The sequence below is a fragment of the Centroberyx gerrardi genome, chromosome 19 (genome assembly GCF_048128805.1).
Source record: "Centroberyx gerrardi isolate f3 chromosome 19, fCenGer3.hap1.cur.20231027, whole genome shotgun sequence".
In the NCBI taxonomy this organism is placed as follows: domain Eukaryota; kingdom Metazoa; phylum Chordata; class Actinopteri; order Beryciformes; family Berycidae; genus Centroberyx; species Centroberyx gerrardi.
This window is the reverse complement of record NC_136015.1, coordinates 19214610-19232557: the sequence shown is the minus strand read 5'-3', so window position 1 is coordinate 19232557 and position 17948 is coordinate 19214610. Positions and strand designations below refer to the sequence as shown.

The 17948-nt window shown below is 44.3% G+C and overlaps 1 protein-coding gene across 7 annotated transcripts in view; it reads left to right on the top strand.

Moving 5' to 3' along the window:
- The window catches only part of epha10 (EPH receptor A10), a 114422-nt gene that overhangs the window by 43474 nt on the left and 53000 nt on the right, over window positions 1-17948 (top strand). For all 7 annotated transcript variants that reach the window (XM_078290158.1, XM_071915360.2, XM_071915363.2 and 4 more), the window contains one exon: window position 17948. This exon is cut by the window's right edge and continues 155 nt beyond it. In XM_078290158.1, coding sequence (XP_078146284.1) covers window position 17948 — 1 coding nt within the window. The remainder of the gene's footprint in view (window positions 1-17947) is intronic.

Sequence of the window (17948 nt, the reverse complement as noted above, 5' to 3'; positions counted from 1 at the left end):
CCCGACTGGCTCGCTGTACTGTAGGAACTGCCGGGAACGACCTGTCCGGCCCCGCCAGAAAGCAATCACAGTTTCTTCTCCTCTCATCACGTCTCTCTCGCTCCTCGTCTCTGTCTCTCTGCCTCACCAGTCACTTTGTTTCCTTACTGCTTGCCCACTTCTCAAGTAGTTTCCAGTACCCTCTCTCTCTCTCTCTCTCTCTCTCTCTCTCTCTCTCTCTCTCTCTCTCTCTCTCTCTCTCTCTCTCTCTCTCTCTCTCTCTCTCTCTCTCTCTCTGTTCATCTGTCCTCTAGTGTCTGTTTTTTGTCAGTAGTTGGCAAAAAGCTACTGACTATTCATTGTCTTGTCTCTCCATCTATACAAAATGCATTTTGTCCTCTTAGTGAGATCATGACCCCTTTTATTCTTTTATCCTCCCAACATGAGGGAATCATGACCACTACCAGGAAAACAAAAAAAGCCATAAAGTTGCAATTTCCCATTAGAAATGAACGGGAACTACATGTCCTAAAACCCCCAAATCCTGAAAAAAACACCTGAAAAAACACATCCTTAATGAATGTAAAGGTGATGGCTGTGAAGCTGTTCTCGCTTGGCACCTCCTCCCTCCTGTCCGCTTCTACTCTCCGGTTATTTGCCTGTGCAGAATCGAGAGCTGTAGTTTGCCCGGGTTGACCCTGTGTGTGAGGACAACTGTCTGATGTGCCAACGGCAGGAAACATAACAAGGCGAAAGCACAGCAGAGGGCAGGGAGCAGGACTCTGTATGTATGTGTGTGTGTGTGTGTGTGTGTGAGAGAGAGAGAGAGAGAGAAAGAGAAAGGGAGAGAGAACGGGCGATAGGGACAGAATAAGTGTGTGACAGAGGTGGAGAAAGGGATGGAGAACGTGTCTGTTTGTGTGGGTGTATGACAGCAAGAGATGGAGAGAAACAGTGTGTGTGTGTGTGTGTGTGTGTTATTTCTAAATAAGCTCAGTGAACCATACTGAGGCCTCTGCTGTGCATAGCCAGGACCTCCGGACTTTTTCATGCATTCGTTCCCAGAGAGGGCTCGACTTTGGACCGATACTCGTAACAGGGAGCAACGGTTTGGGAAGTACAGCCTGCGGGTGATTTTTTTTTCTCGACGGCTTGTGTTGGTGAAATGTTGGGAAAGACATCCATATGTTTGTCTACTAAGTGGGCGGGCGGAAAATTCAGAAACGAGAGTAACCTGGCGCACTTCAAAAGAAACCGTTCCCTGAACCGACAGCATGCTGCGTACAATGCAGACAAAACAGATCAACGAAGCTGTTGTGCAATTTCAAAAACTCCTCAATCTGAAAAAGAAGAATGTGTTCTCCTTTTTTGTTGAGCTGTTTATTATTATTATTTATTTTTTTAAGTGAAAGCCTAAAGTTTACCCGGTTGCATTCTCGCCACAGCACAGAAACACCGGATAATGAGGCTCTATGCTGCATTTATAATTCAATTTCTTTGTACACAGCACCGAAATATCCCCAAGTAAATCATCAGGAAGTTGTGAACTCTGGGCAACGCTGGTGTGTTGGATCGATACTGCATACAGTTTTGGCTGTATGGAGAACATGGACTTGAACTGTATAGTAATCACTGTATTCCTTTCTGACTGCAATGCCCCCACAGTGAAGCTCAGTTAAAAATACAGTTATAGCGAGGGTTATATTGAACCCCTCTGCTTCCACACACACACACACTAAACACACACACACTCGCTCACTCACAGTCCACTTCGCTTTGCCTCCCAGCAATAGAGTGCTCCAAGTGAAGAAGGTGTCAGCCAACAGGAAAGCAGGGATTGAGGGAGTGAAAAGAAAGCGGAACAGAAGCGAAGGGAGAGATGGGGCTACAGCGCTTCGGGGGAAGGACGAATCGATACACTCGCGCACATAACACTCCCACGCAGCAGCTAAATAATGCTGCTAGTTTGTCTTGCCTTCTCTTTCCGTGACCTCTGTGATCTTTACACACTGTGTGAAATAGTTTATTCTTGTTTTGTGAAATTACATTGTTTAAAACAGCACGGATATCTTTCTGTAAATAGCTGTTTTACTTGGCTTTCTGGCTACTGATAAGCCTTTTCTGAGATTCCCGACCAGCCTTCCATGCAGCCACTTTACAGAATTACTCATTTTCAATTCCCTTTGCCTCGAAAGCCACTGTTGTTTTTCCTCAAAATTGTCACTTTCAATCTGTTCAGTGCGTGAGCAGTTTGCTTGGAGTGACAGATCTGCGGTCACAATATGACTGAACAGTTTTTGGTGATTAACACTCCAACATGTCAAGGTTAAGGGTGTGGACAGCCAGTCTGCTTTTCGGTGCACTCTAGCCCATCTCCTCTATAAAGAGCAGATTACAGCATGCAGGGCGCTCGCCAAACTGCCACAGGGACACTGCAGCATCTTGTGAAAGTTATCACTTCTGCCAGCTCCCTTAATGACTTTCAAAAGCAGTATAATTTCATTTTATCATTGATTCATTACGTGAATTCATTAGTGGCACCACAGCACATACCATGTTGTCCTGAGTGTGGTTGTAACAGAGCCACAGATGTGACAGGAGTTTAACCATTGCAGTGACAGCCACTTCAGCTCCTGTCCTGCCCTGGCTGTTGCTAAGTAACTTGACTGTTTGCCAGTGGTTTCTCAGCAGAGGCAATGGCAGCCGCTTTTTATCAGTGGCTCATCTGGTTTTGGACTGTTTAAAGGATCTGTCTGTTTAAAACCTTTTATTACAACAGGTAATGAGTTAATAAGTTCTAGGATGCTCCCTGCACAAATCCAAGCAAATGTGGTCAAGATTTGGCTAGAAGCACAAAGATCCCCCACTCTACATACAGGAAATACTACAAATTACCCCACCCACCTCCACGCTACGTACAGGACAGAGCAAGCATCCTCCCAGTCTGTTTCCTCTATTTACCATTGTGGCTTGCCACGGTAAGATCATTACCTGCCATCCTAAAAATATGTGCAAAACAATTTTATTTTTACTCTAAATTGTCTCTTAAAGTAAAGAGGCAGGCAAGATACAACTGCGGTACAGTAAGCACCACAGGCAGTGTGTTTCTTCATCATCTGCTCAGATTCACCTCAGCTCCTCAGTCAGACTGAACATCTGAGGAGCAACGAAACGAGAGAGAGGCTGACTGAAGCCGATGTTAGCTTGCGATCTATATCTAGTCTCTAAAACTAAAGTCAAGATGATGAATAATATGAAATGTAACAAGGGGAAATCGCTTGGCTAGAGCTATGGAAGCAGATATTGCATTAACAGTCAAAAAGAGATTTCTCTTGCAGCAGCTGTCAGTTGTGTTTTGGTTTATATTTATTATTTACAGAAAAGTTGGCTTAATCTTAAATGTATTCTGAATCAGATGTTTCCTAGCAGTAATTTTCTGACTTAACACTGGTTTTAAGGTAAAAATCCACCACAGTTAGAAAGAAAATATAGTGGAAACACTGCTCGCCATGATGATACATTCATGTAACAATCACAAGACATGATAAGCAACATGACAAACACAGTAGACAGCATCTCTAGATAATGGAGCGAGGCTGAGGCGATGGAGGGAAGCTTCACCCACTCCAAGCTAAGCAGCAGCAGTGTGAATGTGCAGCAGGGATGAGCATGAAACCGGTCAGCTTAAATAGACCGCCTACTGTCAGTGTTTGATTGTAACTAGTGCTGATAGCCACTGTGGTGCAAATGTCCGCCTGTTCTGCCCAAATTACAGCAATTGTGTGGCTTTGTAGTCAGTAAATTTAAACAAAGGCCAGTGCTAAGTTATGAGGCCAGTGCTAAATTATTTCTCTGGCTGGCTGTTTGTAAGCAGCCTATGTCTGACTAGTCTGATTTACAAGCAAGATTGTGTAATATCCAGTAGGATAGTAGTGCAGCAAATAAGTGACTGCATTTTTATACTGAATGTCTGCCAACATCCTTTTATATGCTTCACACTCTATTCAATACATGAACTGTAGTCTAGACATGGCCTAGACTACTAGTGTACAAATTTTAGGACCATCCACTGTGTTGCACCCTCTTTTTCACACTCCACGTCTTGTGTTGAGGCTCATGAATTCCTCTTTAATCTTCCTGTTCTGCTTCATCTATATCTCCCCTTCATGTTTGTGCTTTTGATATGTGAAGTCAATAAAGATCACAGATTTGACCTGGATTCACCTTGTCAGTGTATTCAGTGGAGAGAGCAGGTGTTCACACAGTGTATATTTACTGCATGCTACAACGTGACCTGTGCAATTTTGGGGGGAGCTTTTTTTCCAAAGCACCTTTTGATTATATTTTAGCCTCACCTCTGGCTCAAACGAGACTGAGGTTTGGAGAAATTTAAGTTCAAACCAGTCAAATTTCACTTGGGCAGAGCTTGGCACTGGTACACGTCATAGGAACAACAAGGAAGTTGCTATGTTAGCTAGCTAGTGTTAGCTAGTGTGTATATGAACTTAAATTTACATGGCGAAGTAGGTAGGGCTGCAACTAATGATTATTTTCATTGTTCATTAATCTGTCGATTATTTTCTCGATTAATCGATTAGTTGTTTGATCTATAAAATGTCAGAAAATGGTGAAAAATGGCGATCAGTGTTTCCCAAAGCCCAAGATGACGTCCTCAAATGTCTTGTTTTGTCCACAACCCAAAGATATTCAGTTTACTGTCATAGAGGAGTAAAGAAACCAGAAAATATTCACATTTAAGAAGCTGGAATCAAAGAATTTTGACTTATTTTTCTTAAAAAATTACTCAAACCGATTAATCGATGATCAAAATAGTTGGCGATTAATTTAATAGTTAATCGACCATAATAGATTAATCGATTAATCGTTGCAGCTCTAGAAGTAGGTAGCGTTGTTGCTAAGCTAACAATGAAAACATGTTCTGTCTGGGCATAAAAACAAACCAGAAGTGCCGTTTCCCGGGCCTTGTGCGAGAATCCTGTTTCAAACTCAGAGCCATCCAATCAATGCTGCCTTTGGCTCAGCAAGGTCTCGTTATCCCACGTTTCATGATGAGAATTTCTCCAGACCTCCGTCGTTTGAGCCGGAGCTGTGGCTTGGCGAGATTATGGAACCCCTAACCCTGGCAGTGTTGGTGTCATGCCCTAATACTTGAGCTTTATTGGGCTATAAACACATCAGCATTTCTGTGGGTATCCAAAATGGGTCAGAGGGCTATTTCTGGTGGTTCCCCCACATTATAAAAGCACATAAAAGAGCATAAAAGCACTAGTATGTCTTAATGAGCCAAGTGCTCATTAAGAGATTAACTTATATCAACAGGTGTCCCTGGCTTTAGATCTCCTGCTCTTCATCTGACATGCTTCTCACTCAATCCATGACAACTGTCTTCAAATCTGTCCGGTCTGTGCAGAGTTATAACTTAGCTTTTAGTGACCATTTTTAAGTTAAACTGTAAATAGCACAGTGCAGTTTGTCTTGGACCACTTTTTTCTCCATTTCTCCTGCCTCTTTCCATCTACATTTCCTGGGACTCACCACGGTATTCGGCCAGTGTATTAAACAGTGTTTGCTGACATCACTAAGTGAAGCAGTAAATAGCACAGTAAAGTGGGTCTCCGTGCGTCTGTTTTGTCTGCGTGTGCAGCCTGATTCTTTTTAGTTCCTCTCTGTCCAGTTTGAACAGTCGGTTTCAGGCAGTAAGGCCTCTATTAAGCACAGATGGTCAGCGTCACTCCACTCCGCTCTGTGAATATAACTCGCTCTGTCTGAAGCACTCTGCCTGCCTGAGACACACACACATAAGCAGACACACAACCACACACTCACAGAGGGAAATGAGCGCACAAATACACACGCGCCAATGCACGCACACAGAAATGCACACATACGGCGAAGTGCTTCTTGAGTCACTTTGCTCGATGACTCACCGTCTGATTCAGTCTCTCTCCACATGCTAGAGCGTCTGGACCATAATTCCTTGCTAAGACCTTAGTAGAGTATTTCAGAAAATGTTCATGTGTTTGTGCGTGTGTGTGTGTGCGTGCGTGCGTGTGCGTGCGTGTTTGTGTTCGCACGTGCCAGGAGGAAGATTGCACTCAAGAGTATGGTGAAAAGCACATCCAACCAGCCACAAGCGCACAGTCATTCATGGAATCATACTTTAGAGCACTGATTCTCAACCTTTTTCATATCAAGGACCCTTATTTAGTCCACTTTAGAGCCACAGACCCCCATTTGATTAGATTTTGTCTCTCGGATCCAAATCTGAGAATATTTTTTATTGTCAGATATGATTTTCTCCAGAATCCCATGACTATCTGTATTGTAGGTAGAGAGATAACAGAGAAACTATGATCAGAACAGTCATTCTTCTACATTCTCTAATTGTGTTAACTTCTTATAAATGAAATAATGGTGAAATTTAACAATTTATCAATTTGCTGGGGACCCCCTGGGACCCCCTCAAGGACCCCTGGTGGTCCCCGGACCCCACGTTGAGAACCACTGCTTTAGAGGACAGTTCTCAGTTAGCTTGGTCAGAAAATGGAAGAGAAGCTGCGAGGGAAATGGAGAGAAAAGATGCAAAAGAAGATTTTTGGATGGAAAAAAGAAAGTGAATTAGGTGTACCAAAACTAATAGCTGAATAAGAGGAGGAAACGGAGGAAACAGGGGGAAAGAGACAGGGACAGAACAGATAAAAAGCAAAGATTTCACTTCTTGAAAGTCTCTCTTCCTCTTCTCCTCTCCTCGTTCCTCTTCTCTCCCTCTCTTTCACTTCCCCCCCTTCCTTTCATTCCTTATTTTCTCTTTCTCTTAATTGCTTGACTTCTCCCCCCTGACTCCTCGTGACGCCATCTTGCATGTCTTAATTAAACGGCTGCTTAGAAGGAAGAAGACAGTGAGAGAACGAGGGATGGAGGAGGGGGGGGGGTGGGATTAATGAAAGAAGAGTCCGTTAATTACACAACAAGGTCAGGGCCGCTTTACCTTCACAGCTTAATTGCGGCCCCTGATTGTGTTCCAAGGCCTCATTTTTAATTCAAACAGCAGGCAGACTAAACCACGTTAATTGTGTGTGTGTGTGTGTATGTATGTTTGTGTGTATGTTTGGATAATGAGTGTGTGTGTGTGTGTGTTCTTATTAGGATGAGCATGAGCTCACCCTTGACGGGGCGATTCCAGACTGACAGGATGGGTTACATTGTGCGATTGATCTGTGTGAAGTTTGAGGAATTTATTCCCGCAAATGTATGTGTGTGTGTGTGTGTGTGTGTGTGTGTCTGTGTGTGCGCGCCCTTGATCTTGGTATACATTTATCTTTGGAAAAGGAATCTTAATTTGTGACTTTGTATCTGTCTTTTAATTTTAAGTGTATTTTCCACTCTCGTATATGTACGCAGCACATACTTAGTGTGTGTTGTCTGTGTTTGTGTCATCATTATGTGTGGGACTGAGTGTGTGTGTGTGTGTGTGTGTGTGTGTATTTTGATCCATGAAGCGGAGCTCACCCATTAAACCCAGTGAGGGGGAATGTTGGAGGATGAACCCACCTCATTCATCTCTCTGATAGACCAACTGTCCCTCATCACACAGGGTCACATACACACACACACACACACACACACACACACACACACACACACACACACTCCAAAAACATTTTAACTGCCGTATGCTCTGACCGTGACTCGCCCCCCCATGAAAACACTTAATCAGCCTTATGGTCCAAGTGACCCCCCACCACTCCCTCCATCCATCTCTGCAGCCGTTCAGCTTTTTAATAACTTTGGATCAGGGACGCTGGATCTCAAACATCTCACAGATTGAGTGCTGATGAGGGATTAGGTTTGCCTTTGATACCATGAGATGGTCAGTTGAGCTTGACGTAGCCATCATGGAAGTGCCACTTGTTTTCTGCAGTCGTGTTTTATAGCAGGGGAGATGCAGGGTGGTAAAATGACTAGCATATAGAGCGCTGCTGATCAAACATTAGTTTTGACTCTCAGATTGGATCGAATGAGATGCATCACAGCAGGGGGACCTACATTATTCATTGCTCTGGGATCAAGATATTTCCTGAAAGTGTTTTAGTACAAGAGGCGCATCTCTGCAATTCGAGGCTGATGTTAATGTTGAAGTGTTTTTGAGAAATCCATCCCAGATCAAGTCAAAAGCTTGTTAAACATGGGCTGAAATGATTTATTTCATATGCAGGGAAAGGGAAATGATGATTTCCAGTTCCCCCTGTAGACCACGCACACTGGGATTTGACCTTATGACCCTGCTTTATACACACAGGTCAAACGTCAAATGAGGGTCAGTCAGGTCAAGGAGTGAGGCTTAGGAGAATTTATTTCTCTGTGTGTGAGAGAGAGAAACAGAGGAGAGCGAGAGAAGAGACGGGAACAGTAGTGAGTCTTGTAAGCTGGCAGAGTGGAGCAGATAATGCATAACCAGATGGTAGATCCCCTATAATAGACTCTTTGTCAGGAGGCTAATATTGGCCACGGCAGACTAGAATACACACCTCTAATCCAGTTGCTACAGGCACACACATCAAGCACTAATATGCTGTAAAGATGCACACAGGCACAGGCACACTCATGCCAATAATTAAACTTCAACACATGAACACAGATACACACCTTCTCTATCCTTGTCCACTCTAAATTACTTTAATGCGTGTTTCTTCCAGGGTCGAGGAGTTATCTGATTACCTTTGACCTCCTCTCATTTGACAATTCGACAAGATACTGGATTAATACTCTACGCTTATTCCATCTATTCTTCTCTCCTCCTCCGTACTTAAGGATATGCAGCTCATCCGTCTATTCTCATGGGAATCAATTTTATCAGCCCGTTTCGTCTATATCTGGGTCACAGACTTAATGAAAATGGCTGATTCAGATGAGGCAAATGAAAATGGGATATCATTAGTAGGCGAGCCTCATTCAAGTTCACATCCCAAATTTGAATAGCCGATTCAAAGGAATCAGATGAAATTGGCGTGTCACAACAGACTGCAGGCTGAAGTTTATGCTCATTAATTTCCATAACCAGGCCATATTCAACAAACACACACACACAGATGAGGGGTCTGCTCTGAAAGAAAACAAAACTCCCCTCTTCTCTCCCTTTTGCCTCCCCTAATGTCCTCACCATTGTGTATGTGTGTGTGTGTGTGTGTGTGTGTGTGTGTGTGAATAGATTCCATTTGCATATATTATTGAATGTTTAGGGAATGTAAGATCCGTGGATGCGTGTCAGGGTGCATTATGGTCCGGATCAACTGCAGCAAGCTATTTGTCAGGATTTCCAGTTGTTTTCTTCCTCTGAGGATTATATACTGTTTATTTCAATCCCCAACAACACACACACACACACACACACACACACACACACACACACACACACACACACAGATAATCACAGTACCTTCATACATACACTCTTCATGACTCGGTGCTTGTTATGTATAGCTCTAGGCATAGACTCGGGCTAGCTACATCTTTGTACATAACAAATGAGACAAGTGAAGAATGATATTACATGTCACCATTGCAAATGGGAAGAGATGTGAGCGTCACTTTAAACGGCTAGTGTGTATAACCTTCACCAGCGCTGCGAATCAATATTACCTCTCTCAACACAAGCCATCTTCCATCTCAGTTTGAAGTAGGATTTGTATTTTAGCGAACATATGACAGGCAGGAAAAAAGGTACACACACACACACACACACACACACACACACGGCACAACAGCATGACTGCTGAAAAGGAGCGAATCATATTGGATCTCATTTTGCAAGCGCTCGACCTGAAATTGCCTGACATTCACATGCAAACATGTTCGCTGACTCGCGGCTGATGTGGTTACCATGCAAATGACTAGGATGCTCCCTGGTATTGCTCAAAAGCACACATGCATAAATACACACACACACACACACACACACAAACACATTACCCCAACATTAACAATCACTTACATTTTATGCACGTGCAAACTCTCTCTCTCTCACACACACACACACACACACACACACACACACACACACACACTGAACCCATCTTCCTTGCTGCAAGCTGTTTCCATATAGAGGTGTGTGTGTGTGTGTGTGTGAGCGCAGTAAGGAGCGCTACCTGTGGGACTGTCCATCTGCTTGTGATGGTGGCGGAGATGATGATGATAATGGGTATCAGTGGGATGTGAAGGCTCAGGGCCTGCAGGCCACCTTTTAACGCTCGACCGATTGGCGTTATCCTAATAAACACACACACACGCACGCACGCACACACACACACACACGCACACACACACACACACACACAGGCTGCTCCTGGGTAACTTTTTTTTTTTTTTTTTTTTTTTACAGTATTTTACTCTCCATCCTCTCTGTGTCTCTCTCTTTTCTATTTCTCTTTCTCCATTCGCGTCTCCGTCTCCTTTTTGTCTGTCAGCCATTCACAAGAGGAATCATTTCTTGTGTCAGTCCACTTAACAGTGTGATGATGGATACTGATCTGCTGATTGTACTGCTTTTGTATCCTAGGTGTGTTTGTGTGTGTACATTAGCATGTAGAGGCATGTGGATCAGCTTGTGTGTGTGTATGTGTGTGTGTGTATATGGCTGCCTGAAACTTGGGTGTACTTGCTATGTGCACACACACACACCCGTGTGTTTGCTAGTGCGCGGTTGCGTGCGTGTGCTGTGGTGTTGGAACAGACGTGCACATAAAATAAACGGCTGTGTGGTTGAACTAAATGGAAACCATCCATCACACGGACAGGAACAGGAAACAAAAAGGCCAGACATTACACACACTCACACACACTGACCACTGGCCAAGGTTGGGGATTTCAAAATTAGGGTGTGAGGCTTGAGGCCAGAGTTGATGATGTCACACTGAGAACATGATTGCTTCAAGCCCTGGTTGATGATGTTGCAATTAGGTCATGAGGCTTTAGGCCAAGGTTGATAAAAAAATAAAAATAAATAAATAAATCCATATATCTGGTTTTAAGTCTGCTACCATTATTTACTAAGTAAAAGTGTTTTTGGTCTATGAAACATGCATTTAATGAAAACGGAGAATGGAGCAACGGGTGATTTTGGATAAGAGCATCAGCTAAATGCCTGAAATGTAAATGAAATGTGTGTGTGTGCATCCGTGAGATGAGGAGGGGAGATGAGGAGGAGGTAATATCCTGAAAATTAAAGCCCTTGTTCCCATCCAGTCTTGGGTTCCACTGCTCTGATAAACCCTGATAAAATGATGGCTTGAGCAAAAGGAGGGAGAGAGACAGTAATGGACAAAAAAGGGAGGGAGGGTGGCAGAGTGCAAACATGATGGAGGGAGGGACGAGGGGAGGGAGGGGGGGGAATGGGCTGCGGTGGGCAGGGAGCAGAACTGATAACAGTCGAGAGCTATTTTGAGAAGATGAGATGTGAGAGAGGTGAACGTCAGAGTGACACGGGTATTAGAGTGGAGGGTGGAAACACAGGGACAGAAGAAGAAAATGCCTTGTCAACAGAGTCCCTGATTGACTTCTGTGTGTGCGTGTGTGTGTGTGTGTGTGTGTATGTGAAATGTTTTTCAAATGCCAGTGCCTAGTGAATCAGTAGTGGTCATGAAATGCACATATGCATCTCCTGTCCATCTGTTTTGTTGGAATATTGTTTGTGTGCATTCGATTTTTTACTACTGTGCTGATCTTGTCTGTGCGATTTTCTGTTTCGACTTCATCCTCACCTTTAGAGTCTTTGTGTGCAGGTGTGTGTGTGTGTGTGTGTGTGTGTGTGCGTCTTTCGGTGTGTGTTTCTATCTGGCTGTCTGAGTGTGAGCGTGTTTGTACTTGATCCTCTCCTATCTTAGGCGTATTTGTGTGTGTTTCTGTTTGTCTGTCTCTTTGCCCGGTTGCCTGTGTGTTCCTTATCTCATCCTGTCCTGATGTGTGTGTGTGTGTGTGTGTGTGTGTGTGTGTGTGTGTGTGTGTGTGTGTGTGTGTGGCTCTGTGTCTCTGATGCTGACAGTACAGGCCTGGCGCTTCAGCAAAACCAGGTCTATGATGTAACCTAAGGCCTCTCTGTTGTCGCGTCCTCTTTGTGATGTAACCACTGTGCTATTGTTAAACATTGTTTGTGTAAGTGCATGTCTGTGTGAGAGAGCCAGTGAATGAATATGTGGGTGTGTGCATTCATGCAAGTGTGTGTAATTGTGTCTGTGTGCATGTGTTACTGTGTTTTTTGTGTGTGTGTGTGTTTGTTGGCGGATTTAGACATATCTCCATGTGCAGCTCGTACACAGTGCCGTTGACGCTAATACCCCCGGCGGCGTTGTTCGCTAGTTATCCTCCTGTGTTCTCTGTGTGGTGTCAGTCTGTGGTAACCAGGGCAGAACGGAGAATAAAATAATAAGGCAAAGCACTGACCTAAATGGCACAGCGCAAGAGCTATCACTCTGATTGCACTGTAAGGCAGCAGTCAGTCAGTGGGTGGACTCAGAGTGGGTCTTTACTGTGAGCTAATAACAGGGATTTGTGCTGTAATTCGAGGTTACATCACATCTTCAAATCGCGGCGGGTTATGACACCGGGTCGTGTGGCGTCAGAGAAAATTGGTGTTGTCGCAAGAAAAGCAGAGACAGTGAGAAGTGTAGCAGGATTACTTTTGCATCAGTTGCTGTAATACCTGAGTTCCCAAGTCTGATTACTCAATACGTGATACTTCACCTGTCATTGCACTACTATGTCCTCTGTTTTGTTTTTATTGTCTGTGCTATTCTCATTTTTGTGTGCCAGGTTCAAGTGAAATGAAATTTAATGGTGGAAATAGTGGAATAGGATACAGAATATAGATTGATTTGTACAGTCTTCTAAAAAGTGCTGTTTTGTGTCTATATCGCCTTAGTCAAAGAAAATATAACTACCTTGCAGTTTATTAACTTCTTTCATTTAAGTATTTGCTTCTCAGAGAAAATTGTGTCATTAAAGCAACAAGAGTTTACTGAGCGTTCCTTCAGTTGTTTAGAGTGAGACAACTCTCTGAAGGTTTCTTAATCTCTAGACCTCTGCCCTTCATCCTTTTTTTGAGAAGTGGCTGAAGAGCACCTTCATTTGTAGAGAAGAATGGATGAACACTTTTGTTGACACTGAGAACTGGCATGAAAGTAGTATGGCAAATGGAGAGTAAGTCTCCGTCTTGATAAAAAAAAAAACGAGTGTATGTGTAAAACCTCATTTCTGCTAAAGCCTACCTCTTGTTTTGGTCCGGTTTGGACCTTAACGTTTGCTTCATCCTAAGTGCTATTATTTACTAAAATACTGGATTCAGTTGGGCGACTGATTTTGATCCAATTTGGTCTGGTTTCAGTGAGTCTAATCCAGACTGATCCAGGCACCATATTCTCCCTCATTATGCCATGCTGTCATAATCTGACTCAACCTGAAATACTTTAAAATGTACCCATCAATCATTTCCCTCCATCCCGCCTACCTGTCTGACCTGGAAGACCTGGTTGTGTGTGTGTGTGTGCGTGTGTGTGTGTAAATGAGACCTTTAAAAACAGCCCTCTCCCTGTTTGATGCTAATGAGAACTCATTCGGCGGATGAGCTGCCTACCAGCTCGCTGAATTAGCATCAGAATCAGCATCAGCCACACAGAGGCACTGATCTGAATTAGAGCTCTCTGAATTATTGATTTCCACCTGCTGGAATCGCATCCTCTCTCCCTCCTGTATCTGTCAACCCCCCCCCCCCCCCCCCCCCTCTCTGTTTTCTCTGCCCCCACCCCCCCCTCTGCTTATCACTCGTTCCTTCCACACCCCGTACCCCCTCCAAAACAAATGTAACCCTGACATTTCAAACTGAGGCTAAATTACAGCCAAATATGACGGCCTCTTTTTTGGGGGGTTTTGAGTTGTGTTTGTGAGTGCATGCATATGTGGGTGTGTGTGTGTGTGTCTGTTTGTGTAGGTGTGATGTGCTCGTGCGGTGGGTATATGTGCTTGTGTGTAACGGTGGGGGTTAGAATGCGTGTGTACCGTATGTGCAAGTGGCTAAAGCAAACCTCTTTTACTCGTATTAATATTCATTAATACAAGCTGTCAGGGAGGCACAGAAACAATTCATTGCTCACATTTATTGTATTAAGTGCTTCATGATTTATTAATGGGCATGTTTGAGGTTAGAGTAAAGATGGAGGGGGGGGGGGGGGGTGAGATGGAGAAGGGCAAACTGCAAAGTGATCTCTAGCAGAAAGACAAAGCCGATTAAAGCAATTTTCCAGAGCTCATTGAATTGATGTTAATTTTGCTTTTACTTTGTAATATCATCTCTTTTGAATATTTTTTGGACTTTTTGCCTGTTCAGTCAGCCAGCGTTAATATACACCTGTTAGATCGCTCGAATGTCTCGCCGTCTGTGTTCAGGTAAAAAATAAAGTACAGCTCTCATTCAGGTCCATAATCTCTCTTATTGGACCTTTCAGCCTCATGGCCTTCATCAGATATTGCTTTTCACTCTCTGTGTTTGTCTGTCTGTGTTTTTTCCTGTCTATCCTTATTTGTGTGTGTGTGTATGTCTGTCTCAGTGCGGCACTCTGCTACAACGTGGCTAGCTGTGTGTGTATGTGTGTGTGTGTTTCTCTTCTGTCAGTAGTGTCGTCCACCCTCAGGCTTCTGGCAGCTTCTGACTGGACGTCGGTCCTGCTGCTGCATATATTCCCTTCATACATGACCTCAGTCTCACTCCCTCTGTCATACCTTTCTCTCTCTTTCATTGCCTCTCCTCCGTATGCTTTACACTTCTGTACCTGCCTCTCTGTTTTCTCTGTTTTCTCTGTGTTCCTGTCTAGCTCCGTCTTATGAGCCCACTCTCTCTCATTCTTTTGTGTCCTTCCTCTGAACAGTATGTAGCCTACTGTCTGTCTCTCTTTCTCTGTCTCTCTCCATCTCTCTTTCTGTCTATCTCTTCTTTATCACACACCATCTGTCTGTTGGTCTCTCTCTCTCTCTCTCTCTCTCTCTCTCTCTCTCAGGTATCTCTCACTGCTGTTTGTCTCCCCCCCTCCTTCCCTATGGGACTTGGAATGTTGCTGCATATCTATATTATTACACCTTGAATAACCTTGTGTGTGTGTGTGTATGTTTGTGTGCATGCGTGTGTGTGTGTGTGTGTGTTCGCACGTGTGTGTCGCCATGTTCCATTTAATCAAGGCTCCCAGTCGGCACATAGGACAAATTGATCAGTTGGTTTGCCAGCTGTCCTGGCAGATCTCTCCTTCTGTCTCTCCATTCCTCTCCCCCACCTCTCTCCTCCTCTCTCTATTGCTCTCATTTCCAGTTCAACTCACATACCTTGGCAATGAAAAAGCAAAGAAGAGACCAAAAAAATGTGTCTTTAAACGATTGGAGTGATCTCCTTTCACAGCATCCGCCTTTTTTTGCCCATTGGATGCTTCTTAGAGATTCCACCTCCTCCCATTGGCAGATGGCAGCTGGCCCATTTTGACTGACATGACCTTGCCTGGCAGTGGCGGTTGGCGGCCCTGCGAACGATCCTGACTGTAGAGAATGACGGGCAGCGAGTGACGCCAGCTTCTTTTGTTATCTGGGCTGTGCATATTGTCTTGATACACCCCTATCATTAGACACACATTTCCAAGGTGGGCTGGCAAAATGTGTATCCACACTGAATTGAAGAGATAACTCGGAATTGCAGCCAGCCTCAAATCTGGCTAGCCTGCTTTTAAGCATGATTGGTAGAAAATGCGAAGCCCGTTTCTGTTCTCATAGATCTATGCATAATTTCGCCTTGATTCGGGTGCTATTCACGCTTGATGTTCTTGGCTTGGTGAGGGAAAGGAAGTGGCAGCACTGGCGGGAACAAAGAGAATCTACTCCGGCGCCGTTTGACAGGGTGTGTGAGTGTGTGAGTGTGTGTGTGTGTGTGTGTGAGTGTTTCTGTTCTGTCTCCATGCTTGGCTGTGCTGTGAGCTGAAAGCGAGAGGCTTTTCTCTGTGTAATGACAGACATTAGAAAGTCGATTACAAGCTTCTTACAGCCTCTGATGCACCACTCGCAGACATAAACACACGCTGACATGCACAGCACACGTGCACAAACACACACACAAAAAAGGAAAAAAAAAAAACACGCAAACAGGCATGCATGCACACCCACACATGCACATTCACTCTGGTCAGAGTCAGGGGAGGCTGGAGGGGCCTGCTAATCGGTGTGTGATTGCAGTTCCTTTGTGTGTGTGTGTGCCGTTTAAAAGCTGTTTAAATTTGTTTAAAAGTGTCGGAGAGAAAGAGGTGAAAAAGCAGAGGCCCTGTCATTATTATTGTGTCTGTATCTTGGCGAACGACAGACACTGAAAGACATTTTCACGACAGCAGGTTTGTGTGTGCCTTCGTACTTTCTGTGTGTGCGTACACACTCGACTCGTCCGTCTCGCACGCCCGCCTGTCGTCTCCTCTCTGCATAATTGACTGTATTCCAGTGTGACACAGCAGTAGAGGTGGCTGAGGTGCTCTCGCGTCTATTGTCTCTCCTCAGAGCCCCACTTAGCCACTCAGACCTGGGGAATTAACACCAGGGAAGAGGCAGCCCCGATGGCGGTGGTTATGTGTTTTTCAAGGCGGGAGAGGGAGGGAGGGAGGTAGATTGGGGAGGGAATAACACGAGAAGGGGCAGATGGGAGAGAGAGACGAGAGGGGGGGGAGATGGGTAGAAAGTAGGGATGGGAAGAGAGCCAGGAAGAGTGGAAGAGGGATAAGAGAGATGGAGAGAATAGAGGGAGGCAGAAAGAGAGGTGGGGAGCGAGGGCGAGAGGGAGAAAAGCGTACCGGAGCAGCTAATGTAGGCCTGCTGTTTAGAATACAGTCTCAGAAGAGGGGAGACCAGAGCGGCGCTCGCTAGCTGGCTGCCTGATTTCACACCCATTATCACCCGCTACAAAGCCACGGCAAGCGGAAAATGAAACCGCAGAGAGAGAGAGTGTAAAATAACCTGTTTTATTCTCTGTGTGTGTGTGTTTGTGTGCGTGTGTGTGAGTGTGTTGCGTGTTGTCACGCATGCACTGATGGAGCTCTGTTATGTGTTGTGTATTCTTGTGTGCGGTGCATGTATGGGGTCATGAGTGCTTATCGCCCTCTCCCACCTTTTTGTCTGCTCTTTCTCTCTCTCTCTCTCTCTCTCTCTGTTGTGGAGTCAGCTATCACTATAGACATTAACGGCAGGGAGAGGAAAAAAAGAGGAAAACAACAGCAAAAGAAGTTTGAGGTCTTGCGGTTGCGTGCCTGCAGGTTCACATGGCCTGTTCTTATTTGCCTAGCTGGTTGAATCCCATCTAGACGATCCCAGCTGCCTCCGATGCCATTTGCCAAGGCCAGCAATCACACGTTATATGAGAGTTGTGTTTGTCAGATGGACTTAGCCAGAGGCTCCTTTACTTTTCTCCCCTAATCCTATTTTTTATCTCCTCTATCCTTCCCTCTGCATTCACTTGCTTTCTATTTTTTCCTCCATCCATCCTTAATTTACTCTCGCAAGAATGTAAAGGGACATTAAAGCTTTTTTTTCACGTTTAAAATGCTGTTATGCCTGAGTGCAATCTGGAGTTTCTGTGCTGCAATGAAGTGATAATACTCTACTTAAACGATAGAAAATGACTTTAAATTGATTTTGAAAAGAGCTATAAAGTGCATTAATGGATTTATAATATTGAGATGTCTGAGAAGTTTTTAGATTTCACCCTTTCTCATGGTTTTTAATGTCTTTTGTGTCAAGATATATCTGACTGTATGTGTTCATTCCCTGCACAGAACTCTCACATGGCTCTCAATGGGATTTCCCCTGCTGAGATAAAGGAATAGCGTCAAATCAAATTCCTTCGACATATCTGATGTGGTGTATTTCTGTGTATCCTCTTTCCCAGC